Consider the following 24,731-nt stretch of genomic DNA (forward strand, 5'->3'; position numbering starts at 1 on the left):
GAAAACGACACCGTTTTTAATGTGGTCAACGTTGGTCAAACAATTCTTTATCGCTTTTTTTAGTCAAACATCTGGAGATCAAAGGTTGAATTGTGTTTGACGCTTTTAACAGTAAAGTTGACATCTTTACATGCAACAACGAAAAACTCTGTTTAGTTCAGGTACAACTGAAATGAAAGAACAAATCTTTTAAGCAGCTTAGCTTTGTTGAGATCTTGCAGCTTTCAGTGCTTCAATAACCGCAGAGAAGTCTTCATCGCTCAAACCGTAAGACTTGGCAACTTTGTATAGCTCGTTTGCTGCAGCTGCAATTGGAGTAGACTGAGACACAGACTCAGCTAGTCCCAGTGCAAGTCTCATATCCTATATCACACGCATAAACAAATCATTGAGAGTCAAGTCTTCGTGAGAGTTCTCAACAAGAGGAGATACCACTGTTTAACAAACCTTCTGCTGGTGCTTCAATGGGAAAGCTGTAGGGTACACTGACTTGATCATGGAAGGACCCTTAAGTGAGTACATTGGCGCATTGATAGCTCCTTGTGAAACAACCTGCAGAGGTTTTTCCTCATGTCAATAGCAAAATTAGAGAGGGAAATTTGCTGTTGAAAGGATGGTGTTTTTGACTTACCTCGACTAGTACATATGGATCAAGTCCTACTTTCTGGCTGAGAAGTATTCCCTCGGCGAATGATGCCATCATACTGCAAGATTGAATGAGACTGAGAGTCTGATAATTTCCCAAGAAATGAAATCCATGGATGGTGAAATCATATACCTTCCCATGATCATGTTGACGACAAGTTTCATTGCTGCTCCATTACCAACATCACCCAAATAGAATCTTGACTGGGATCATATAATATGCAAACTAGTAGTTTATTTACAGAAGAGAGAATAACTGGAAGCAAAGCACAAGCAAGAAAGAGAGTACCTTTCCCATGATGTCTAAGAAAGGAGCAGCTTTTTCGTATAGTAGCTTGTCACCTGAAATTGTTAAGCGCCAGGTAGTCTTAAATATCATTTCATATGTTACAAGACATAGACAAGACTAACATGGACAACCAGAACGCAAACGAAACATACTCTGGTAAAATTGTATAAAATGATGATAACCATAGATAAATACAAGCTCAGTGAGGAATAGGCTGGTAGCTAACCTGCAGTGAGGAATATCAGCTGACCATCTTCTGCAGGCTTTTTGGAACCAGAAACTGGTGCCTGTGAATAATTATTAACAGTGAATGAAGCCACCACATTTGCTAAATATTTTTTTTGAATGATTCCAAACAGAGATTTTTAAAAAGAGTCTTTACCTCTAAAAACAATGCTCCAGTATCCTTTATTTGCTTGCTGATTAAGATGGATGAGGCAGCATCAACGGTTGAGACATCAACATACCTGCATCAGCAAGGCAAGTCCCATTTTTTTATTATATCAAGTGTAGTAGAGATGGTAAATCTAACGAAGGAGTAGTAGAGGTGGTAGGTACCCTTTTCCTGAGCTAATTCCAGATACGGCTCCATTCTTTCCACAGGCAACATCGATCTGACAAAAAGCATAACATCGTTTCTGTCTTTTAAATGGAGTGGAACAAACAAACAAACAAACAAAAGTGAAACATACGCACTGCACTCTCAGGATCTGCTAGCATTGCAAATGTGAGATCACAAGTTGCAGTCACTTCTTCAGGAGAAGACTTGTATCTGCAAGACATGAAAAAAAAAAGACTTTCTTAAGCATAGGTTTTGCTTATACATTAACTTAAAAACCTTTACTGGAGATATATCTTACTTTGCTCCTAATCCGACGAGAGGATCACATTTGCTCTTAGTTCGGTTCCACACAGTCACATCACACCTAACAACCAAAGAGACCAAAGTAGAAACTGATGTGAATTGTATTGTTTACAGATAACACTATCCTCAAAGTCTAAAAACTGTTCCTTTATTGAAGGTATGATAAGTATGCAAGGCAAAAAAGTGTTACCCAGCTTTGAGGAGGTTTTGTGCCATAGGAGAACCCATGATTCCCATACCCAGAAACCCAATGCTTACACTTCCAAGTTCATCTGTCATATATAAAACAGCCATTCTTCAGACACAAGACTAACCAGAAGGGGGAAATTCGAGATTGTGATCCAAACATCTTTCTTAGCATTGGTAACACAACTCATGGTTCTGAGAAACAGCAAGACTTGTGGCAATTGAGCACCATGTGAAGGCATAAACCAGAAAAAAGAAAAGAAATTACCTTTGGTAGAGGGAGTAGGTTGCAGGGAAGAGTAAACCCTATAAGAGAGGGGAAACAAAGGTTTTGAGAGGAAAGGAGAAATGGGTTTGGGTCTGAATCGAACAGGGATGCGAGGGCAGAAGATGGAGCACAAAGCCATGGCTCTTGGAGAAGAATAAGAAGATTCAAAAGATAACGGAAGCCAAGTCAGTGGCCAGTGTTGTTTGTAAAGTTATAGTCTTGGCTCACATTTCGAGGCGTATTGTATATATCTCATTATTTATCATATTTACTGAGGAACAAAACGACAGCAGAAACACGAAGTGTTCGAAAGGACAACAAGACCAAACAAAAGACAACGCCATCTCGATTCTCAAATGATTTTTAGGTTGGTTAATTACAGTCTGTTATTTTATCGGTTGGTTAATTGATTTAACAGTCAATCACTACAATCTGGTATATCATAAACCGTATTTATGTAACTCAAAACCGAACCGAACCGAAAAATCTATTTGATAACCGGGTAATGTACTAATGTATCCCAGGGAAAAAGAAACCAACGTATGCCTATGGAGGAAACTATTTTTATGTCTGTTTAACTCTCTCTCTCTCTCTCATTCTCTATACACAGCACTTAAAAAGGATTTGGTTCTCCGGCTGAGCTCACGGCAGGGCATCAAGAATTTTGATCACCAGTTCATGTCCTGCTGCCAGTTCGCAATCTTCCATTTTTATGCCTGAAAACCAACACCGGAGAGAACAAGATGGTTTAAGAACAATCCTGAATATGAGTTTATTCGCCTTGATCTGGAAGGCTGATGTAGCAAGATTCCAATGGCAAGTAATTTAGATTTACTAATGAGCTTGAGAGAGAGAGAGTTACTAACCAAAAGGAGTCTTTCTTCTCCTGTTCCAATAGCTCTTCAAAGGAGATATCTGAAACTTCATCATCTTGACTGTCTAACTCTGTCCTCAATTTGTCTTTGAGTTCCATGGAAGCGCTTATCTCAAGAACCTACGCTATCAGAAAAAAAGTACTCATGGCTTTAGCTATAGTTAAGCAAAAAAACGAACCAGAATACTAAGGGAAGTTTGAATTGTGCTAACAGATTCCAATACAAAAGGTAACAAAAATAAGACTCTACTGGTCTATTAGACAGCATCAGTTATAAGATCTTGAAGTTTCGGATACAATCTACAGAGATCACAGAATCCATTGACAGCTGCATAAATGACTAGTAACAAGTGATCGAGTTTGGTATTACCTTTTTGTATGCAGGTGAAAGTTTTAGTTGTTGTTGGAGCCAGTTATATACAAGTGCATCTTCTTGTACTCTTTTTTGTTCCATCTCCAGCTTGTAAATCTGTTGAGACACAAACATTACTTTCTGCCTAAAAACAACTTAAAGACAGAAAAATAATCAGGCAAGAACTGATGAAGCTAATATTCACCTGTTGACGAATTCGGTCAAAGGAAGACCTATCAGCCTTGAACAGAAGAGCTTTTGTTATTGAAAACTTACGCTTGATTACCTCCGACCTACAATATAAAACTATCAGCCTCAAATTATCATCACTGGGGAAGAAAATGGTACCATCAGAGGTCAACTTTAGGATTAAGCACAGAGAACAAAGCAGCTAACAATTGTTATGAATCTAGAAATCTAATTCTCGAGGTGTCAACAGCATATGAACATCTATGACCTCTCAATAACATATTCCCAAAAGCGAACATCTCAGTGAAGATACATTAATCGTACAAGAAACAATCTTGAGTCCTCAAAATGTAAGAAGAACAAATGATAAGGATCAGAGATGGGGGTATATGATATCCTCTCATGGACTGATGGAAGTGTTAACTTACTTGTTCTGTAATTCATTTTTGGCTTCTATCAAACAGTTAGCAAACTCCCCAACCTGCAGAAGCCAAGAACCCAAAGGAACATCAATCTAAACTGATTGATCATTCAGATAGATCATAAGGAAGCAAGCTGATCATGTTGTTTATCAACTCAAGTAGTATATGATATTGAACTAACACCACCATCAAGCTAAAGGCCACAGAGGTTCAACATGCACAAAAAGCCTATTGCTTTAGGGAAATTCAGAGTCTTAGCAGACTTTGATCTAAGCTTCAAATCCTAAAAAAGTTATAACCTTTAGAAGCTAACCTGAGCTAAGGTCAATCCTTTAGCACTATTGCACTTGACAAGATGATCGTACTGCTGCTTGATCTTCCTCTGCGTCGCACTGCTCGACGAGGTAAAAGGATACAAGCAAACAAACTCCGGTTTGGTTTCCGAACCCGAAACCAACCCATCGCCACCTGATTCATCATTCCCACCTCCTCTCACCTCCGACTTCTTCTTCTTACCTCTCTTCTTCCTCTTCCTCTTCTTAGCAGACACTTCTTGATCTCCCTCCCAATCAGACTCTTCCTCCTCCTTCTTATCGCAGAGCAGTAACTCGTAAAGACGCGATTTTGCTAACCGGGTCTCGTCATCTTCACCGGTTTGGTAATGGGCCGATTCAGAAATCTCCGATGGTTCGAGTTTGGTTTCGGATTGGGATGAGAGTTTATTGCGGCTGGAGAGAGCAGCTCTGCGGCGGGAGGCTTTGAGGAGGAAGTAGGTAGCGGAGATGAATGAGAAGAGGGAGAGAGATAGGAGACATGAGAAGAGGAAGGAGTACATGAGAGGGTTTAGCGAAGATGCTGTGGTTTCGATTTGTGTGAAATGCGGAGCCGCCATTAACGTGCTTCGTACATCACAGAGGGGAAGGGAAAGAGATAAAAGAGAAAGCCACGACGGGACTTTTTTATTCTTTTAGTATCTTAGGATATTTTTATGGCAAGTTTTTAAAATCATTTTGGACTTCAGTTTAATTGTTGCATTAATTTGGTTGTGAATTTACCGATACTATCAGATTACAGTTGAAATTTTAATCTTCATTGAATAAAAATTTCTGCATTATCAATTAATAATAGTTTTTATATAACTAGAAAGATTATTTTTTAACTACAGTATTTATTTATAATTTATTAATTTTTCCAAAATTATAATTTTTTAATATTAAGAGATAAAACTCTAACTTTATAAATCCCTTATATATTAATTGAGAAACATTTGAAAAGATGTAACCTCAATTTTGTATTAATTAAAAGAGGCCCCAATGCATAGGTGGCACTCAATTAGGTAGTCAATTAAATTCAATTGAAAAATAAGTAGGTCCACATTCGATTTTTATATGTTGTTAGATACATAAGTTGGTCAAACTATATGATATAATGATATGATATGATATTTTCTTTCCTTAAATAAAACCTACGGAATTACCATAAATGACTAATATATATATGACAATTAATGAGTTTAATAATAAAGATTTGATAACAATGTATATCTCCTCCATCATTTTTTGTTTAATTTTATATTATTAAAATAAATTAAACAATCAAATTAGCTATAAAAATAAAATTTAGATTTTTTCGTATATGTTATATTTTGAATTTTTAAAAACGACAATAAATGACTAAAACTATTAAAATTATTATGTTAAAAATTAATGATCAATGGTTTAACATCTATATTATTAAAACTGAAGTACAAATTAGGTTTGTTTGGAAACATGAATTGCAGTTTAAAAAGATGGTTTGTTTGGAAACATGGATGACAATATTATATGAGAATTGTTTGGAAACTTGAATAGCAGTATATGTATTTTCTTTTATTTACACATTTAGTCATTGCATTCATAATAAATTAGGTATTTCTTTTTGTATTTCTTTTTATTTACAGATTCTACCACTACATTTAAAATCAATTTAAATTAATTAATTACAATTCCAAAACTTATCTAAACAAATTGATATTCATATATTGATCATTATTAATATTGTACAAATATTACTAAATAAAAAATTTCTATTTCATTTAATTTAGCCAAACACATTAAAATAATTTTTTTATTTGTTTACGGAATCAGTTAGGCATAGATATTTGGGTATCCATTTAAGTACGGGTTGTTTCTTTCGGGTAAAAATTTTTTGGGTTTTGAAATATCTTTTTAGGTACTTCCTTTTTGTATTTCTTTTTATATACGAATTCTACCACTGCATTTAAATTTAATTTAAATTAACTAATTACAATTCCAAAACTTATCTAAACAAATCGATATTCATATATTGATTATTATTAATATTGTAAAAATATTACTAAATAAAATTTTTTCTATTTCACTTAATTTAGCCAAACACATAAATATATATCTATACATATATTTATTTGTTTACGGAATCTGTTAGGCATAGACATTCGGGTACCCATTTAGGTATACATCATTTTTTCGGGTATAGATTTTTTTTGGTTTTGAAATTAGTCCATGTTTGGATTTAAATTTATGTGTGAGTTTCAAGTTGGATCTTCCGGGTCTGTATGAATTTGGTTCTGATGTACAGAAAAGTAAAAATATTCAAATAACGAACGTATTTGAAAATGATTCTGATATTTGAACCAAAAATCATTATATTATCCGATTCGATCTGGATCTTTTGAATACAATTAGTTATATGGAGACATATCTAAAATATATTGCACTAATCACGAAAAACAAATATCAATGTATAAATACGTAAAAACTAATACATGCGCGGGCGCGCGGGTCAAGCTCTAGGTTTGTTTGGAAACTGAAGTACAAATTATGTTTGTTTGGAAACATGAATTGCAGTTTAAAAATATGGTTTGTTTGGAAACATGGATGACAATGTTATATGAGAATTGTTTGGAAACATTAGGATTGAAGTACACATTAGGATTGTTTGGCAATATGAATAGTAGTTAAAAATAGTATTGTTTGGAAACATGGATAGTAGTAAGTTAGAAAAAAAAAAGGGTTTATGCTACTAAAAAAATTAAAAGTCAATTACATTGTATTAAAAAAATAATGAGTCTATGTTACTTGATATATATATTCAAATCAAAATAATAATTTAAAATTGATTTATATCAAAAATTCATTCAAAAATATACATATATTCAAAATTTGATTTTTACTAACATATTTTCCAATAACTATTATAAAAATGTTTTCAATATATATAATAAAAATACAATACAAAGTCCAATTTCAAACACCAACTTAAATTATGGTTTTTATATTTCACATTAAATTTTAAAATATAATATATGTGATTATTTATATGATAGTACGTATAAAATATTATTAATTATAATAAAACTTATTTGAAGGTACATATAAAATACAATTAATTATATGATAACACATATTTTGTAACCTATGATGATACATATAGGATATATATATATATAATAGTGATTAGGGGTGGGAGTTCGAGTTCGTTTTTGGGTCTTTTTGGGATTTTGTGTTCAGTTCAGATCTTTGAGGATTTGGTTCGGATTAAGATAACCAATTTAAATAGGTTTGATTTAAATATTTGGATAGAGAATTAATAATTATTTAAGTATTTTGGAGTTTTGAGTATTTTTAACTATTTAAGATATTTACGTTTAATTATTTGTATTTATTTTCAAGCATTTATGCGAACTTAAAAGTATCATATATATTCTGGATGTTTTTATATATATTAAATCTAAAAATAATTAATATATATAAGTATATAAATCTATTTTGAATACCCAAAATACTTCGGTTCAGATCGGATTAGGTTTCAGTTCTTCAATTACCAAAATTTTGAATAATTTGGATAATTAATCAATTCCAGTTCGGATTTAGTACTACTTATTCGGATTGGGATCGGTACGATTCTTCGAATTCGAGTTTTTTGTCCAACCCTAAATAGTGATATAAAAAACAAATAGCATCATATTTTTTAAAAAAATACACCCGCACGGGCGTGCGGGTCAAAATCTAGTTTTTATTATAAGAAGATACACATGATTTTAAAACCATATGAGTAAAAAATATCATTTAATAATAAAATAAAAATATATATATATATATTAAACACTATATACCATAAGATTACATAAATATTTTAATATTAAAACTTTCAATGAATTTTCAAGAACATTTATAAATTATAAATTTATTAAAGATTTCAGATTGAAAATTTTGTTATCGATGATTTAAATATTTTGTTATAAAACGATATGAACGATCATAGAACCGTATGATTATAAATTCTTATTTAATATATAACTATGCAAAATATACTATTCCTAGAAAAATAGGTTGGTCCATCTTAACTTATATTACACTTTTTATTAAACTAACTATCGAATTGATAAATAACGTACCAAAAAATGTTTTGCACTTTCCTTAAATAAAAGCTACGAAATTACCTAATATGATTAACGTATATGTGAAAATTAACTATAATGAATAATAAATATTTGATAACAATTTTTGTATCTTAGTTCTTTTTTTAATTTTATATTATTAAAATATATTTAAAAATCACATTAAATATATAATAAAAACATTTATAATTTTTCTTATATGTTATATTTTGAATTTTTCAAAACGTCTATAAATTATTAGAAATTTGAAGATCCCCACTCTGAAAATTTTGTGATCAATAGATTATTTTTTTGTCATAATAAGTTACAAATGATCATAAAATTGTATTAATATGAACTTTTATTTAATATTATAAGAAGATACACATTATTTTAAACCCATATGAGTAAAAAATATCATTTAATAATAAAACATATATATTTATATATATATATATAGATTATACTATATACCATAAGATTACATAAATATTTTAATATTAAAACTTTCAATGAATTTTCACAAAAACATTTATAAATTATAAACTTATTAAAGATTTCACATTGAAAATTTTGTTATCGATGATTTAAATATTCAGTTATAAAATGATATGAATGATCATAGAACTATATGATTATAAATTCTCATTTAATAAATGACTATATAAAATATACTATTCTTAGAAAAATAGGTTGGTCCATCTTGACTTACATTATATTTTTTATTAAACTAACTATCGAATTGATAAATAATCTACCAAAATTTTTTTTGCACTTTCCTTAATTAGAAGCTACGAAATTACCTAATATGATTAACGTATATATGAAAATTAATTATTATGAATAATAAATATTTGATAACAATTTTGGTATCTTAGTTCTTTTTTTTTAATTTTATATTATTGAAAGATATTAAAAAATCACATTAAATATATAATAAAAACATTTATATTTTTTCTTATATGTTATATTTGAATTTTTCAAAACGTCTATATATTATTAGAAATTTGAATATCCCCACTCTGAAAATTTTATGATCAATAGATTATTTTTTTGTTATAATAAGTTACAAATGATCATAAAATATAACGCATATGAATTTTTATTTAATAAATATTCAAACTAAATAATATATATATATATATATAAACACTAATGATTTAAAGCAACAAGATTGGCTGATCAATTTAGTCGTCCCGTTGAAATCTTTCAAAAGTATGTGAAAGACTAAAATCAAAGTAAATATGGATTTAGAATAGTAGTTATATTTTACTAACCAAATACCGAAAAAATCGAACCGAACCGAAACCAACCCGATATCCGGATTGAACACCCGTAATCCAAATGAAGCCAAACTATTGTTTCATTCTCCAAAATATAATAAAAATAATAACTTAATCCCGCGCAAGGCGCGGGTCTTATCCTAGTATACTAGAATTTCTCCCGCCCTTTTCAAGGGCGGGTATATTTTTCTTGACAAATTGATTAATCTTTTTGTTTATTCATTAATATGTTTAAGCATAATCATTTAGTTTTGAGTTTGATTTCAATTTGATTTTTATTTTTGTTTCTGGTCTTAGTTGAAATAAGATTTTTGATTTTTTAATTCAAGAGATATCAAAGTATTTTTTTGGTCAAAAGAATATCAAAATCTAAATTTAAATATTTAGGATAAAAATATTCCGGGTATTATGTTCTATTGAGAAATAGGCTTAACTATAGTTTTTTTTTTGACAAAGCTTAACTACAGTTTAGTCATATAATATCTTCTTTTTGGCTCGTCATAAAATATATTATTCGGTTGTAGTTTATATAATTAATAGAGTTTAATTTGTATATTTGTGTTTAGAAAGTTTATAAGTTATTATAGTTCTAACAATGCTATTAATATTGTAAACAAAAGTATTAAGGTTGCAGTCTTCAGAAAATCAAAAGTATATTACACTGCATTTCAAAGCGCATATATCAGATAACGGTTGCATCCTGTGTAAAAGTCGTTGTTAGTCTAAGTGGTTAATTACCATTCTAACATTAATGAGGGCAAATGATTTGGTTGAAAGGACGATGGCATTTTAAGTAATATTCCATAGTATTAAAAGGGCAAATATTAACAATGATTGTGTTTTAATAATATTGACTAGGATAAGACCCGCGCCTTGCGCGGAATTAAGTTATTATTTTTATTATATTTTGGAGAATGAAACAATAGTTTGGCTTCATTTGGATTACGGGTGTTCAACCCGGATATCGGGTTGGTTTCGGTTCGGTTCAGTTTTTTTCGGTATTTGGTTAGTAAAATATAACTACTATTCTAAATCCATATTTACTTTGACTTTAGTCTTTCACATACTTTTGAAAGATTTCAACTGGACGACTAAATTGATCAGCCAATCTTGTTGCTTTAAATCATTAGTGTTTATATATATATATTATTTAGTTTGAATATTTATTAAATAAAAATTCATATGCGTTATATTTTATGATCATTTGTAACTTATTATAACAAAAAAATAATCTATTGATCACAAATTTTCAGAGTGGGAACATTCAAATTTCTAATAATATATAGACGTTTTGAAAAATTCAAATATAACATATAAGAAAAAATATAAATGTTTTATTATATATTTAATGTGATTTTTTAATATCTTTCAATAATATAAAATTAAAAAAAAAGAACTAAGATACCAAAATTGTTATCAAATATTTATTATTCATAATAATTAATTTTCATATATACGTTAATCATATTAGGTAGTTTCGTAGCTTCTAATTAAGGAAAGTGCAAAAAAAATTTTGGTAGATTATTTATCAATTCGATAGTTAGTTTAATAAAAAATATAATGTAAGTCAAGATGGACCAACCTATTTTTCTAAGAATAGTATATTTTATATAGTCATTTATTAAATGAGAATTTATAATCATACAGTTCTATGATCATTCATATCATTTTATAACTGAATATTTAAATCATCGATAACAAAATTTTCAATGTGAAATCTTTAATAAGTTTATAATTTATAAATGTTTTTGAAAATTCATTGAAAGTTTTAATATTAAAATATTTATGTAATCTTATGGTATATAGTATAATCTATATATATATATAAATATATATGTTTTATTATTAAATGATATTTTTTACTCATATGGTTTTAAAATAATGTGTATCTTCTTATAATATTAAATAAAAGTTCATATTAATACAATTTTATGATCATTTGTAACTTATTATGACAAAAAAAATAATCTATTGATCACAAAATTTTCAGAGTGGGGATCTTCAAATTTCTAATAATTTATAGACGTTTTGAAAAATTCAAAATATAACATATAAGAAAAATATAAATGTTTTTATTATATATTTAATGTGATTTTTAAATATATTTTAATAATATAAAATTAAAAAAAGAACTAAGATACAAAAATTGTTATCAAATATTTATTATTCATTATAATTAATTTTCACATATACGTTAATCATATTAGGTAATTTCGTAGCTTTTATTTAAGGAAAGTGCAAAACATTTTTTGGTACGTTATTTATCAATTCGATAGTTAGTTTAATAAAAAGTGTAATATAAGTTAAGATGGACCAACTTATTTTTCTAGGAATAGTATATTTTGTATAGTTATTTATTAAATAAAAATTTATAATCATACGGTTCTATGATCGTTCATATCGTTTTATAACAAAATATTTAAATCATCGATAACAAAATTTTCAATCTGAAATTTTTAATAAGTTTATAATTTATAAATGTTCTTGAAAATTCATTGAAAGTTTTAATATTAAAATATTTATGTAATCTTATGGTATATAGTGTTTATATATATATATATATATTTATTTTATTATTAAATAATATTTTTTACTCATATGGTTTTAAAATCATGTGTATCTTCTTATAATAAAAATGTTAAACCATTGATCATTAATTTTTAACATAATAATTTTAATAGTTTTAGTCATTTATTATCTTTTTTAAAAATTCAAAATATAACATATACGAAAAAATCTAAATTTTATTTTTATAGCTAATTTGATTGTTTAATTTATTTTAATAATATAAAATTAAACAAAAAATGATGGAGGAGATATACATTGTTATCAAATCTTTATTATTAAACTCATTAATTGTCATATATATATTAGTCATTTATGGTAATTCCGTAGGTTTTATTTAAGGAAAGAAAATATCATATCATATCATTATATCATATAGTTTGACCAACTTATGTATCTAACAACATATAAAAATCGAATGTGGACCTACTTATTTTTCAATTGAATGTAATTGACTACCTAATTGAGTGCCACCTATGCATTGGGGCCTCTTTTAATTAATACAAAATTGAGGTTACATCTTTTCAAATGTTCCTCAATTAATATATAAGGGATATCCATCGAAATTAGCTTCAATTTTGTTTAATGTTCTCTGACAATAAAAAAAATTACCATTTATGATAAAATACTAATAATACATGAATACTATAATGATTTATTAATTATAATTACTTGTACCAGTATCTGATATTTCACTTTTTATGTTTTCAAGTTTGTATGTTGACATATACAAAAGGCTGATCTGATGTGGGATCATATTCTTACTTTATTATAGAGTAGAAAATAGAGTATTATTGGAACATTTTTACTCTAAACTCTATTTTAGAGTGGAAAATAGAGTGAAAAATAGAGTGGGTTGGAGATGCTCTAATAAGAAGGCAAAGCTAAAAGAAGGCAATAATAAAGAGATTGTCATCTTAATCATCTGTGGAAAAGATAATTAGTTTAAGTACTGTCATCTCAATCATCAATAGTGTCGTTGTAGTATAGTGGTAAGTATTCCCGCCTGTCACGCGGGTGACCCGGGTTCGATCCCCGGCAACGGCGTTAACTTTTTTAAAGTTTTTGAAAATTTCATAACTAATAAGGAAAAATAAATGGCTTCGCCCGGGTTCGAACCGGAGACCTTCAGTGTGTTAGACTGACGTGATAACCAACTACACCACGAAACCTTTGTGCTTTGGTAGAGCATATAGTGTATTATTTATTATAACCAGTAAGGGTTTATAAAAGCACTCTAAGCCTCGGGGCTTGGCCGGGCCCATCTTCTAATACATGTAAAGCTTTGGTTCTGACTTGTTCTGTGTTGAGATTTACGAGCCCTGTAAGGGTCTTGTTTATCCTCTTTCCATGAAACAACATTGTTGAGCTACACAATCTCTTGGCACCGGCCGGTTCTCGGTTCAATTGAGAGATTAGTTTGATAGAAAACCTTCCACGGTGTAGATAAATCCAAGCAAGTGGTTTCTATGCTCACGAAAATCTTAATAACATAGATAATAAGACATGAAAATGAAGTAGAAATTCTAGGCAATCGTCTGGTTTTGGCGTTGAAGGGAGAATAAGCGATTCTTGTTTTAATCTTTGTACATAAGAATTGAGAATGCTTCTGTTGGGCTTAAAGACATCATCTTCTTATAGAAATATCTCTCTTGGGCTTACATGTGGGCCTTTTAGTATATTGTATTTCTGACCCAATATCTTCTCTCCACCGTTCTCTCGTATTCTCTCCATCGCCGGCCGAGAGAAAACTGCATCTGGTCTTCTTCTGGTTTTGTGTTTTGTCGTTGAAGAGAAACAAAACCTTTTCTTTTTCGTTCTTCAGACACACTTCACTTGGATTTTCAGGTAACAAATTTCTTCAATTTCAGGGGTTTTGAGCCTTTTTGTTTCAAGGGAAATTGAATATTTACGGTTTCAGTGTCGAGTAAGCAGCTGCGTGGTAGAGAAAAGATGTCAACTTTTTGATTGGTTCTCCGTTGTAGATAGTGAAGCTCCAAAAGAGACTTCTTTTTGGTTTGTCTTTTGGAAAGGATGGAAGATAAGGGAAAGGGTGTGGTGGGAGAAGGAGATGAGGAACACTCGTTTTCTGTGTTGGAAGGGGGTCCAAGCAATATGGAAGTAGACGGTAGTGATGATAACTATGATGACGATGATGATGATGACGGAAACAGTGATGAAGGAGGCCAGGTAGATGATGATGATGTTGATGATGATGAGGGAGATGAGTCTGAAGACGGAGATGAGTCTGAAGCTGTCAGTGGAATTCCAACAACATTCGAACGCCTTGAATATGAAGCTCTCGCTGAGAAGAAACGCAAAGCATTTACTGAGTCTCAACGGTTCGTCTTTCACTCTCCTTTTGTTTCTTTATTTTGGTATATAATGTTTCTAGTTGCAATGACAATAACTTTTGATTTTCCTAGATTGTGCAATTCGGTGAATAAATTGTTTAAATTCTCCCTCCCATTAGTTTTGTTTAATGCTTTATACATTCAAAATCCCATTCAAGTAGCTTTTAGTTGGATTTGTTGGTCAAGTACTCCCCCTTGTGTTGCCCAACATATATATTTTGTGTTGATTATTTTTTTTGTGAATGTGACAGTGATGGTTCAAATAAGAGATCCAGGCATGATGCTATTAACATCTGGAATAGCACCTCGGGCGAGAAGGGATTCATGGAACTCTACGATACTGGCCGCCGACGAAAGTCTAGGAAGGTACGTTTTCCTTGGACAGCTTCTTCTTTTTCACAAGTTAACTTGTACTATTACATTGTGTCTTAAGTCCGTCTCTTGCAGCAAGAACTTTGTCCTTTTGTCTATTATTTAGCATTAACTCTTTTTTTTTTAAAGGAAAAAGTACATGAACTGCATGTTTGTTCTTGAACCTCATTGAAATACAAGTTCCCTCCTGCTTCACTTGTGCACTTTCTCGTGCTACACTCCACGAAATTATATGATGGGACATATATCAACTCTGCATATGCTGCCACTTTTTTTTTTTTTTTTCTAAATGACAGTGTATATACTTGTGCAGAATAAAAAAAGGGGTAGACGACAGGGGTCAAAGAAAAAAGTTTCACCTGAAATTCAGAAGAGGTTGAGTGAGGCGTTTCTTCTTCACGCAGATAATAAAGACAGTGAGGTAATCCCAGACGAAGTTTTTATTTTCTGTGGTATCGTGCCTTTTTAGAGAGAATAGCGTAGCTCGGGAACACATTTCATTATTTTCCTGAAAAAGTAAACTGATTTTTCTCTACCACAATATCGTTTTGACTTATTACATTTCAGAAACTGCTGCTTTTTCCTAAATCGTGTGTGTCTCATATTATTTATATTTATTTATGGACTGATCCAGATTTATGTTGTTTTACTTTCTTCCAGGCCTTACCTATTATATTAGACGTTATTAAGCAAGCACCAACCTTTGGTCGAGCGTATCATTACCTATCGCTTGTATATGAGAAACTTGGTAGGACCGACTCATTGTCTACTGGAGTATTGAGGATTGCTGCAACTGTTGAAGGTCCAAAATCACCTTGTTGGAAGTTGCTTTACGAGAGGTCCAAGTAAGTTCTATTTGTTCATGCCAGTCTTCATTTTTATACAGCAGAAATGGGGAACGCAGAAACATTTATGTTACTACTATGTGCTTGTCAATAACGGCTATCTAGATGTCAAGATAGTTGTTTACAGTAAGACCGTATCAGAGATTGTAGGGCTTGCAAGTAATTAAGTAACAAGAACCCAATGTTATTAGCCTTGGTAATATAGTTATTGGGAAAATGAGTAAAACGAAAATGCAGGAAGCTGTTTTGTTTTCTGTTTAGAATTTTGTTTGACTGTGCCAAGCTAACTAACAAAACTAATTGATTTCAGGGAACAAGGGGACTTGTCTGCAAGGAGTTATGCGTCCAAAGCAGTACAAGCTGATCCAGAGAATTTCTCTTTGAAATATGAATATGCAGACCTCTGCCTAAATGCTGGAAGATATAAAGAAGCTGCCGAAACCTATGAGCAAATATTTCGTCGGTATCCTGAGAGAATTGAGGTCCTCGATTGGGTGACAAAGGTATTATAAGCTGAATGAGTATAAATTTATTCTAAATTGCTAATCTCTGTGATGTAGTTTCTCTACCCAGAAAGAGACAAATGGTTATGCCCAGTTTACGAAATTGTTTTTTTTTTCATGGTTTTCTCAGTATTTTCTAAAATCCGGCGAGGGTGAACGAGCAGCAAACATCTTAGAGGATCATATAAAATCTCATCCATCTGAAGTGGGGCCTGATGTCTTGGATCTACTGGCTTCTGTTTTGATGGAAATTAATGCGTATGATAGAGCTCTTAAGTATATTCATGATGTGCGCCAAATCTACAATCTAGGAAAAGAACTGCCTTCCAGCTTGAAAATCAGACAAGCCATCTGCCATGTTCGCCTCCAAGAAATGGAGCAAGCAGAGGTTTGTGTATCTTACATTATAAACCTGCTAATCTTTTATCCCAATGATTCCCTTAAAACTATACCCTCCTCTAATTATTTAGTAGATGGATAACAAGATTTGGGGAAAAAAATGAGATTTTAAATCTACCTAAAGAGAATGTGGTTTGCATTGGTCCTTGTCATTCTTATTCCTTCGTGTTTCTTCTCAAGTTCATGTCTCACTTTCTTACATCATTTGAAGTATGTCAGTTCTGTTGTGTTATGATCTTTAGTATGATGTGCAGTCTTTTATATAGGGGTTTCTCTTTTCAAAACGTTGATGTACCTTCTCTTGTGAATGATGTTGCTTGCCGTATCTGCAGATTGTTTTAAGTATTCTACCACGGGAGGCTGTATCCGAACATTCAGATCTAATCATCAATTTGGCTGATGAGCTAACAAACATTGGGAATTTTCACACTGCTCTAAAATACTATTTGTTAGCAGTCAATGACACTGTGAATGTAAGTTGATAAGCAGTCGTACTCGATTCTCTTACAACTTTCGCTTCGTCCCTGGGCTTACTAGTTCCGTGGTTTTCCTTGTAGGATGGTGATTTGTTTGTGAAAGTTGCTCGCTGTTATACGTCGTTGGCAAAACGAGATCAGGCCATCATTTTCTATTACAAAGGTACTTTTTAATCTGCTTAGTAAGAGGTTGATTTAGTTGTTGTGCATATGTATTTTCTAGAATAAAAGATCTTTTAGATGCATATTTAATAGCCCCCTCTTGTCAATAGTAGAGATACACTTTCACTATGTTCTGTTCTTAGTTAATTAAATGGGATGTTTTGTGAAGGTTTCGAAACTCAAATATCTTATGATTTTCCATGTCGTGCAAATTAAAATCTTATTGTTTATTGTATTTTCAGTTTCTCGTTAGCTTTTTTCTATTTGTTGCTAACTGAAAATTCCCTCAGCTTTGAATGAACTCAGTGATCCAATAGATGCTCGCATAACTCTGTCTTCACTTCTCCTGGAAGATGGCAAACGAGATGAAGCTATATCAGTGCTTTCTCCTCCGGAAAATCCAGGTCAGCAGAGAAAAAAGAAACATTATCTTCTCTTGCCGTATTATCTAAATGAGTGCATAGTTTACCCATGTTACAATACCTTATTAAATATCACTTTGTCAGATTCACTGCTAAACTTTGTACAAGTAATGGATTTGCGATATCTTAACTGTTTTTTTCTTCCAAATGTTAGTTATGCGATTCGCATCCAACTATTTTGTCATAAGATATAAGTTTGCTAACAATGGTTCTTTTTTCTAAGTGTAGATCTTGATGCTTCTAAACAGAAGGCATGGTGGAAGAAAAGAAAGATCAGGATGCATCTTTGTCAGATCTATTATTCAGAGGGGATGCTTGAGGAATTTGCCAATACAGCATTGCAGTTGGTTCTTAAGTGGGTTTGGCGGCGGACGGTAACAGCTCTATATTCAAGTGTCATATAATAAGTATCCTAAAGAAATTGACAACATAAATAGTTACTGCTTCTTGAAGAAAAACGTACTTGAACCCATCTGAACTTCCAGCATTTCGTTAGGGTTCTTTCATTTAACATTAGCAGAATGTAGAAATTTTTTGTATGCTGGCGGCTTACACTGTTCTTGGATTCGGCCTCATGAAACGTGTAGGTCAAGGGAAAAAGAAAACGATCGGTTCTTTCGGAGCTTCAAAGAAATAGAAGACGCCGACGTCCTAGAGATGCTCAAGCTTCAGAGTGAGTATAAAAAAACATATCCATTATAATCTTTAAGACTTGCCGTTTCTGTCTGGGCATTATTAGTAACCTTTGTTCCGAAACATGTTGAGCTATAGGTTGAGAGGCGGACCCAAAAAGTGGCGCAAAATCAGGGCAACATTAAATGAGACAAAGAGAATCAGAGAACGGGCTGCTATTAAAGCTCAGAACGAAGATATCTGCAGTGAATCTGAGGTATCTATCTATGTGCACACAATCATACCTTCCCGTATTACCTGATAAGAACTTGTCCACAAGACTTTTGTGGGTGAAATGCATGGCGGTTATGTCCTCTTTGTTTGCCTTTTATGTTGACGGGTGTTATACTTTGACTTCTCTACTCAGGAAGAAGCTATGAAGGATGAAGAGTACCACCGTCTCTTTGTAGATGTAATTAACGGTTCCCTTCTACATATTTTATTGTTTCTTTTTACATACGGTTTTTCTTGCGAATGACCGTATAACTTCCTTGATGCCGTCTTCCTTTATGTTTGTCATGACTCCTTAAATTGCATGTCTTGTAGTTGTGCAAGGCATTGGCATCGCTGCAAAGGTTTTGGGAAGCTCTGGAGATAGTTAACCTGGCTCGTAGATTGGACGCCAAAATGCTGCCTGTTGAGATAAAAAAGGAGCTTCAGTCACTTGGAGCTAGTAATCTCCTATAACCCAACCTTGATATCCATTTTTCTTCGTGGGTGTATGGTTAACACCGCTTTCTTCTTTTGCTGTTTACAGAAATATCATGTGATACTATGGATCCAAAGCAGTGGTTTGACTGTGTAAGATCTGTCATTCAGCAACATCCGTATCGTTTGAATGCCTGGAACTGCTATTACAAAGTCATTTCAAGGTATACAGAGCGTATTTCATTTCACTTGGAAAGTGTTGTCCACCCGGTTTGGTTTGCAGTATAAATATCTCGTATGATTTTGCGCAGACTAGGGAAAAGAGCATCGAGTGAAGCTAAGTTCATGCATCACTTAAGAAGCAAGTACAGAGATTGCGTACCGCCTATTCTTATCGCTGGTCATCATTTCACCGTTACAAGCCGACATCAAGATGCTGCAAGAGAATACCTTGAAGCATATAAACTAATGCCAGATAGCCCTTTAATCAACCTCTGCGTAGGTAAGCATGTATCTATATTCTTCTCTCCTTCGATCAGTTAAATAAAAGTCTTCATCTCTTATATCTTCTTTTCTCAGGAGCTGCTTTAATCAACTTAGCCCTCGGTTTCCGACTCAAGAACCGGCATGAGTGTCTTGCTCAAGGCTTTGCATTTCTATACAACAATATCAGAATCTGCAGCAACAGTCAAGAGGCTTTGTATAACGTTGCTCGGGCGTATCATCACGTAGGTCTTGTGACTCTTGCGGCTTCGTACTACGAGAAGGTTTTAGCGGTTTACGAGAAAGAGTATCCAATGCCGAAGCTCCCAAACGAAGATCCTAATGTTGCAGAAGAGCGTAAACCTGTTAACTGTGACCTACGCAAAGAAGCTGCTCACAATCTGCATTTGATATATAAGCACAGTGGAGCGTTTGATCTCGCGAGGCAGGTCTTGAAGGATCACTGCACTTTCTAAGTTTCGTTTGTCTTGTAAACTCTACAACCAACTATTATTATTGATTTGGCTGGGTTATCACTTTATTGTGTAGTTTCAACTTCATTAACTGAATTTACTTGGAGTATTAATATATAGTTGCTACTTGCAAAGATTACTATTTCAAGGATTTATTTGTAGCGGTGTCAACTGCGCAGGTCTAACTCAAAACTCATAAAACCCGTATATATTCGAGTCCAATCCACCTGGTTTGGAAATATTTTGGGTATATTTTAAAATCCGGCTCAGTGCTAATAGGGTTATAATTTTACTTGTAAGCATTTCTGGCGTTTTAAGTTTTCCGGAAGAATTCATTAAAATATTATAAATGTCATTTTTACCATTTGAAAACATCTATTTTTTTTTAATAAAAATTGGTTTTAAATTTTTGTAAGTGATGTTGTCAAAAAAAAAAAAAAAATTTGCAAGTGTTTATCATATGTTTTAAAATCATATTATTAACAAGTTAAGTACAGTTAATTATGATGTTTCAGTGGTGGACATCGTTTATCACAATTTTCAAATTAATAGCAAATTAACAATTTGACTGCGTTTATCACAAATTTTGTTAAGGAAAATTTTAAGCCTAAAATATAATTAATAATTGTCTAATTTTATAGGCGTATGATATTAATTTTCATCACTATTTTGCTAAAATCTTATTGGATTTGCTATTCGAGCACCATGGCTTGATAGTACTATCACTATCATAAGACTATCCACAACAAAATAGCCTAGTCTTTTTTTTTTGCTAGGAATGTAAATATCATATAAATATGAGAAGGTTCAGATATACAAGATAGCTGCAAGATATCACCTTAGCAAAAAAGATAAAAAACAAGGGGATACATAATTGAGAAACAAATGATCAAGAGAAGGTTAAGAAAGCCATCGAACCATAAGACCTTCAAAGCGCTTTCTTCCCCTTCTTCCTGTGATTACGTTGCGGACCTCGCGATCAATGAGCCTAACGAAAGTGTGAGGGGGTAGACAGACTCCATTGTGTAGGCTGATATTCCTCTGCTTCCATAAATGATACACTGTCGCCTGGGCCGCCACCATTTTTAGTGTTGAAGGCGTTGCTGAAGAGGGTTTTCTGATCCATGACATAAGCTCTGTCCAAGAGTAGAAGAGGTGAGACCTATTGAGCTTCTGTAGGATATGGTGCCAAACAAATTCCGCATAACCACAAGTGATTAATAGATGGTTCCTAGACTCAGCAGCAGTGGTACACAGACAGCAGGACGGTTGGATATTCAGGCCCCATCTGATCAGCCTATCCTTTGTTGGGAGACGGTTCAGGTTTGCAACCCACATAGTGAAAGCATGCTTTGGTATGTGTCCTTTAAACCAGATAGTCTGAGCCCACTGTTTAAAAGTTGAGCGAGGTCTAAGCATATCCCAAGTTTTGCCTGACGAGAAGCCATGACAGTCGGTTCCGTTAACAATCCACATATTAGAGTCCGGTTCAGCAGAGGCGTGAGGAGGCATGACAGTTGTTAGATGGATATGAAGAGTTAGAGCACTGTCTGACCTAGGTTGTGGCAGCGTCCAGTTCACGCCGTCTGAGGCTTTGGACACTGTGGCTGTTAGTGGTATTCTCAAATTACAAGGACCAGTGGGTCCAATGTGATCCAGAAGCCGACCAAAAGGGGTCCAACAGTCGTACCAGAAGCTTGCACTGTCACCATTTCCCACTCGACACTTTAGAAACTGTTGCGCGATAGGTCTTAGTGATAGTAACACATTCCAAGTCCAAGTATCTGTCGACCTTACCATCATGATCGTTGTTATTGTTGGGTTTTGCACTTGAATCACGTCTCGCAAGAAGACATGAAGAAATGCATACACACAACATGATATACGCCTGATGCAAAATGTTTCCTTGTATTCATTCGTTTAATCGCCATTATTAAATGATATATTTATAATCATCTACATTAGCTAGCCCTTATTCAGTGATGATCTTGATTTTTAATCCCTTTTGACTATCTCGACTCGAAAAATACCATTGAGAATCTCTCATCCACATACAATGTGTCCATCATTGAAACTATCGTACCATCCTTCATCATGATCAACTGTTTATTATTGTTCAATAACAAAATTATAGCAGAATATCAAGGTTTCAACTTGGAACTTATCCCTTTCCCAAAAAAAAAAATTGGAACTTATAAAAAAGGGGGTTTAAAGTTGGAGTGGTGGCCATAAATGATCCATGCATGTTCATTTGGTTGAGTGTTCAATAATGCAAAAGAAAAAAATAAGTAACTCGGCAAGTCTCAGCTCTTTCTGGCCTGGCCTTACATGACTTGCAGTTTTCTCCTCGTTCTCATCTTACTAAACAAGTCCCATGTGGTTTGTTTTCACTGGATATCACCTCTTTTCACTTTATAAATTGAGACAATGCCAGCGTAGCCTGTTATTGTCCCCCATGGCACTTTTCACCTGTCGTTTTATTACTAGACACTTGTATATTTATTTTCACTACAAGAAAACAAAGAGATTCTGATGGCCAAAATCGTCGGAAGTTCGTCGGAAAAGGCCTATTCCGACGCATTTCTGACGAAGGCGTTCGTCGGTATCATTTCGTCGGAAAAAAAGAATTCGTCGGAATTTCGTCAGAATTTCCGACGACTTTCTGACGAATACCGAGAAATAACATTCTGACGAACTTCCGACAATATTCCGATGCGGACACACGAGACTAGAGTTCATCGGAAAAACTATATACCGACGGAGACGGATCCTCCGAAGATTCCGACGAACTAAGTTCTCGGTAAATACCGACGGAGTCTGATTCGTCGGTAAATACCGACGGAATATGACTCGTCGGTAAATACCGACGGATTACGATTCGTCGGTAAATTCCGACGACTCACCATTCGTCGGTATGTTCCGACGAATCATAGTCCGTCGGTATTTACCGACGAGTCATACTCCGTCGGTATTTACCGAGAACTTAGTTCGTCGGAAAATGTCAATTTTAATAATACGAATTAATTTTGCATTTTTATATATATTTTTTATATGAAAAATTAATTAATAAATAAATAAAATCTGAAATTTAAAACTAATAATATTATAGAATTTAAATTCATACAAACCGAAATAGAAAAAAAACATTCAGAAAATTTAAAATTCATGCAAAACGAAAGAAAAAAACATTCAGACAGTTTTAAAAAGCTGAAAAAAACTAAGAACTCGAAGACATCAAACGATCTAGCTTCTGCATTATCTCGGCGTTGAACTTCTTCTGGGATGCCAGCTCAGCAAGGATAGTGGCATTCTCCGAACGGATAGTGGCATTCTCCGAAAGGATAGTGGTGTTCTGCTCCTCCAATGCCCCAATCCGTTCATCTTTGTCATGTAGCTCCTCGAGAATCATGGGATCGGCATACGGAGCTTGCGAAGAAGACGCCGGATACGAAGAAGCACGGCGGGCCAACCCAACTAAACGGCCTCCTTTCCTTTTAGGAACCGCCTACAAAAATATTTAAAGTTAGTAAATATAGAAAATTAGTAATCGACATTATAAAAAAATATATTAATAAAAAAAATTACCTTTTCAACCATCTCATTTATTTGCAATAGGGACAAGTTGGTTGAAGCTCCCGTAGAATCGCCGTCATCAGAGAGAGGCTGAGATTGAGTTGCTATTTCAGCTTCCACCAAATCAACGACACCTTTGATCACGGGATCCTGAATTTGACCTGTCTTCTTGTTAGTGTGAGCCACCTTAATGAGTTGGAGACGATCAACGGGATTACCGTCATTTTCTTCGATCTAAAAAACCGCCATTATTAGCCAAGGAATATATAAAATATTTATTTAAAAAATATAAAGATAAATAATTAAAAAAAACTTACAAGTTCATCTTCCTTAGTAGACATAAGCAAGCGCCGAGGTTGTGCACATACATACCTTTCCCGCCACGATCGCTCTTCCGGTTCTTGGAGTTCCTAGAAGACGTCTCTGCAGTTTCTTCCTTCTCCCAATGAGCTATCAACTGCTCCCACACCGTCCCGTTGATGAACCGTGGCCTCTTGTTCTTCTGCCAAACTGTCTTCCACGCGTTTATCTGCTTCGTATAAGAGTCCATGGCTTTTTCGTTGAATTTCTTACGGACTGTTTCCGTGAGATCGGAGTGCCAGTTGAACTCTTGCTACAAAACAAACATAATTTAATAAGTAAATATATTTTAAAAAATGTAAATACTTTAAAAAAATGAAGAGTTTACCGCAAACTGACGAAACCACAACTCTCGTTCTTCGAAAGGAATCACACTCCACTTTGAATATCCAAAACGAAGCATGGAGTACATCATCTGGTTGATGCTCCTGCTAATGCCATTTTTCGACTTGGTGAACCTTTAAAAAAAATACAAGTTAGTTAACAAGTTAATTAATGGAAAAAAACATAATACTACAAATTAAAAAAAATACTAACCAAGTGCTATGTCCTCGTCGTGGGTTGGGATGGAGAACCGGGAGATGCTCTCGACCTGGTTGTTGAACCAATAGATCAACTGGCATGACCCCCGGATCCTGTTGAGCAGCAGCGG

At 33.2% G+C, this 24,731-nt stretch overlaps 4 protein-coding genes and 2 non-coding genes across 10 annotated transcripts; 2 read left to right on the forward strand and 4 right to left on the reverse strand.

The window, feature by feature from the left end:
- Positions 1-73: 73 nt before the first annotated feature.
- LOC103872547 (glyoxylate/succinic semialdehyde reductase 2, chloroplastic) lies at positions 74-2,514 on the reverse strand. The gene is made up of 12 exons (XM_009150969.3): positions 2,254-2,514; positions 1,990-2,071; positions 1,795-1,860; positions 1,631-1,706; positions 1,493-1,548; positions 1,317-1,401; positions 1,161-1,221; positions 935-987; positions 779-849; positions 632-704; positions 448-552; positions 74-363 (listed from the first exon to the last, which is right to left on the reverse strand). The coding sequence occupies exons 1-12, from the start codon at positions 2,390-2,392 to the stop codon at positions 199-201; spliced, it is 1,032 nt and encodes a 343-aa protein (XP_009149217.1). The 5' UTR covers positions 2,393-2,514; the 3' UTR covers positions 74-198.
- Positions 2,515-2,691: 177 nt separating this feature from the next.
- LOC103872548 lies at positions 2,692-5,197 on the reverse strand. Of its 2 annotated transcripts, none has more exons than XM_009150970.3 (6): positions 4,404-5,140; positions 4,097-4,149; positions 3,685-3,772; positions 3,498-3,596; positions 3,120-3,247; positions 2,692-2,969 (listed from the first exon to the last, which is right to left on the reverse strand). In XM_009150970.3, the coding sequence occupies exons 1-6, from the start codon at positions 4,980-4,982 to the stop codon at positions 2,930-2,932; spliced, it is 987 nt and encodes a 328-aa protein (XP_009149218.1). In that variant the 5' UTR covers positions 4,983-5,140; the 3' UTR covers positions 2,692-2,929. The 2 variants fall into 2 exon arrangements, 1 of the variants encoding a protein (XP_009149218.1); XR_004448860.1 differs by having other exon boundaries at positions 2,711-2,969; positions 3,120-3,252; positions 4,404-5,197.
- Positions 5,198-13,312: 8,115 nt separating this feature from the next.
- On the forward strand, positions 13,313-13,384 carry TRNAD-GUC. The gene has a single exon. It is a non-coding gene; the product is annotated as a tRNA-Asp (tRNA).
- A 51-nt stretch (positions 13,385-13,435) lies between these two features.
- On the reverse strand, positions 13,436-13,509 carry TRNAV-AAC. The gene has a single exon. It is a non-coding gene; the product is annotated as a tRNA-Val (tRNA).
- A 480-nt stretch (positions 13,510-13,989) lies between these two features.
- LOC103872551 (general transcription factor 3C polypeptide 3) lies at positions 13,990-20,317 on the forward strand. 4 transcript variants are annotated; one of them, XM_009150975.3, is made up of 18 exons: positions 13,990-14,185; positions 14,323-14,679; positions 14,943-15,057; positions 15,377-15,484; positions 15,724-15,908; positions 16,219-16,411; positions 16,542-16,799; positions 17,143-17,283; positions 17,368-17,449; positions 17,739-17,852; positions 18,099-18,244; positions 18,458-18,543; positions 18,642-18,759; positions 18,910-18,954; positions 19,089-19,215; positions 19,300-19,414; positions 19,502-19,692; positions 19,770-20,317. In XM_009150975.3, the coding sequence occupies exons 2-18, from the start codon at positions 14,372-14,374 to the stop codon at positions 20,147-20,149; spliced, it is 2,712 nt and encodes a 903-aa protein (XP_009149223.1). In that variant the 5' UTR covers positions 13,990-14,185; positions 14,323-14,371; the 3' UTR covers positions 20,150-20,317. The 4 variants fall into 4 exon arrangements, with proteins under 4 accessions (XP_009149223.1, XP_009149221.1, XP_009149222.1 ...); XM_009150973.3 differs by having other exon boundaries at positions 14,014-14,185; positions 14,371-14,679; XM_009150974.3 differs by having other exon boundaries at positions 14,027-14,185; positions 14,259-14,679.
- Positions 20,318-21,046: 729 nt separating this feature from the next.
- Positions 21,047-21,946, reverse strand: LOC103872644. Its single transcript, XM_009151074.2, has one exon. It carries the CDS (start codon positions 21,944-21,946, stop codon positions 21,047-21,049), a length of 900 nt encoding a protein of 299 aa, XP_009149322.1.
- Between the last annotated feature and the right edge of the window lie 2,785 nt (positions 21,947-24,731).

This window comes from Brassica rapa, chromosome A06 (assembly GCF_000309985.2).
Source record: "Brassica rapa cultivar Chiifu-401-42 chromosome A06, CAAS_Brap_v3.01, whole genome shotgun sequence".
In the NCBI taxonomy this organism is placed as follows: Eukaryota; Viridiplantae; Streptophyta; class Magnoliopsida; order Brassicales; family Brassicaceae; genus Brassica; species Brassica rapa.

Excerpts from the sequence above, each read along its gene's own strand:
- LOC103872551 (XM_009150975.3), top strand. The coding sequence starts at position 14,372 with ATGGAAGATAAGGGAAAGGGTGTGGTGGGAGAAGGAGATGAGGAACAC. Across the intron at positions 18,955-19,088 it reads ACCACCGTCTCTTTGTAGAT|TTGTGCAAGGCATTGGCATC; the intron begins GTAATTAACGGT and ends CATGTCTTGTAG. Across the intron at positions 19,415-19,501 it reads TATTACAAAGTCATTTCAAG|ACTAGGGAAAAGAGCATCGA; the intron begins GTATACAGAGCG and ends GATTTTGCGCAG.
- LOC103872644 (XM_009151074.2), bottom strand. The coding sequence starts at position 21,946 with ATGGTAAGGTCGACAGATACTTGGACTTGGAATGTGTTACTATCACTA.
- LOC103872547 (XM_009150969.3), bottom strand. The coding sequence starts at position 2,392 with ATGGCTTTGTGCTCCATCTTCTGCCCTCGCATCCCTGTTCGATTCAGA. Across the intron at positions 2,072-2,253 it reads ACCTACTCCCTCTACCAAAG|ATGAACTTGGAAGTGTAAGC; the intron begins GTAATTTCTTTT and ends TATATATGACAG. Across the intron at positions 364-447 it reads CATTGAAGCACCAGCAGAAG|GATATGAGACTTGCACTGGG; the intron begins GTTTGTTAAACA and ends CGTGTGATATAG.
- LOC103872548 (XM_009150970.3), bottom strand. The coding sequence starts at position 4,982 with ATGGCGGCTCCGCATTTCACACAAATCGAAACCACAGCATCTTCGCTA. Across the intron at positions 3,597-3,684 it reads TTGACCGAATTCGTCAACAG|ATTTACAAGCTGGAGATGGA; the intron begins GTGAATATTAGC and ends GTGTCTCAACAG. Across the intron at positions 3,248-3,497 it reads TTTCACCTGCATACAAAAAG|GTTCTTGAGATAAGCGCTTC; the intron begins GTAATACCAAAC and ends CTGATAGCGTAG.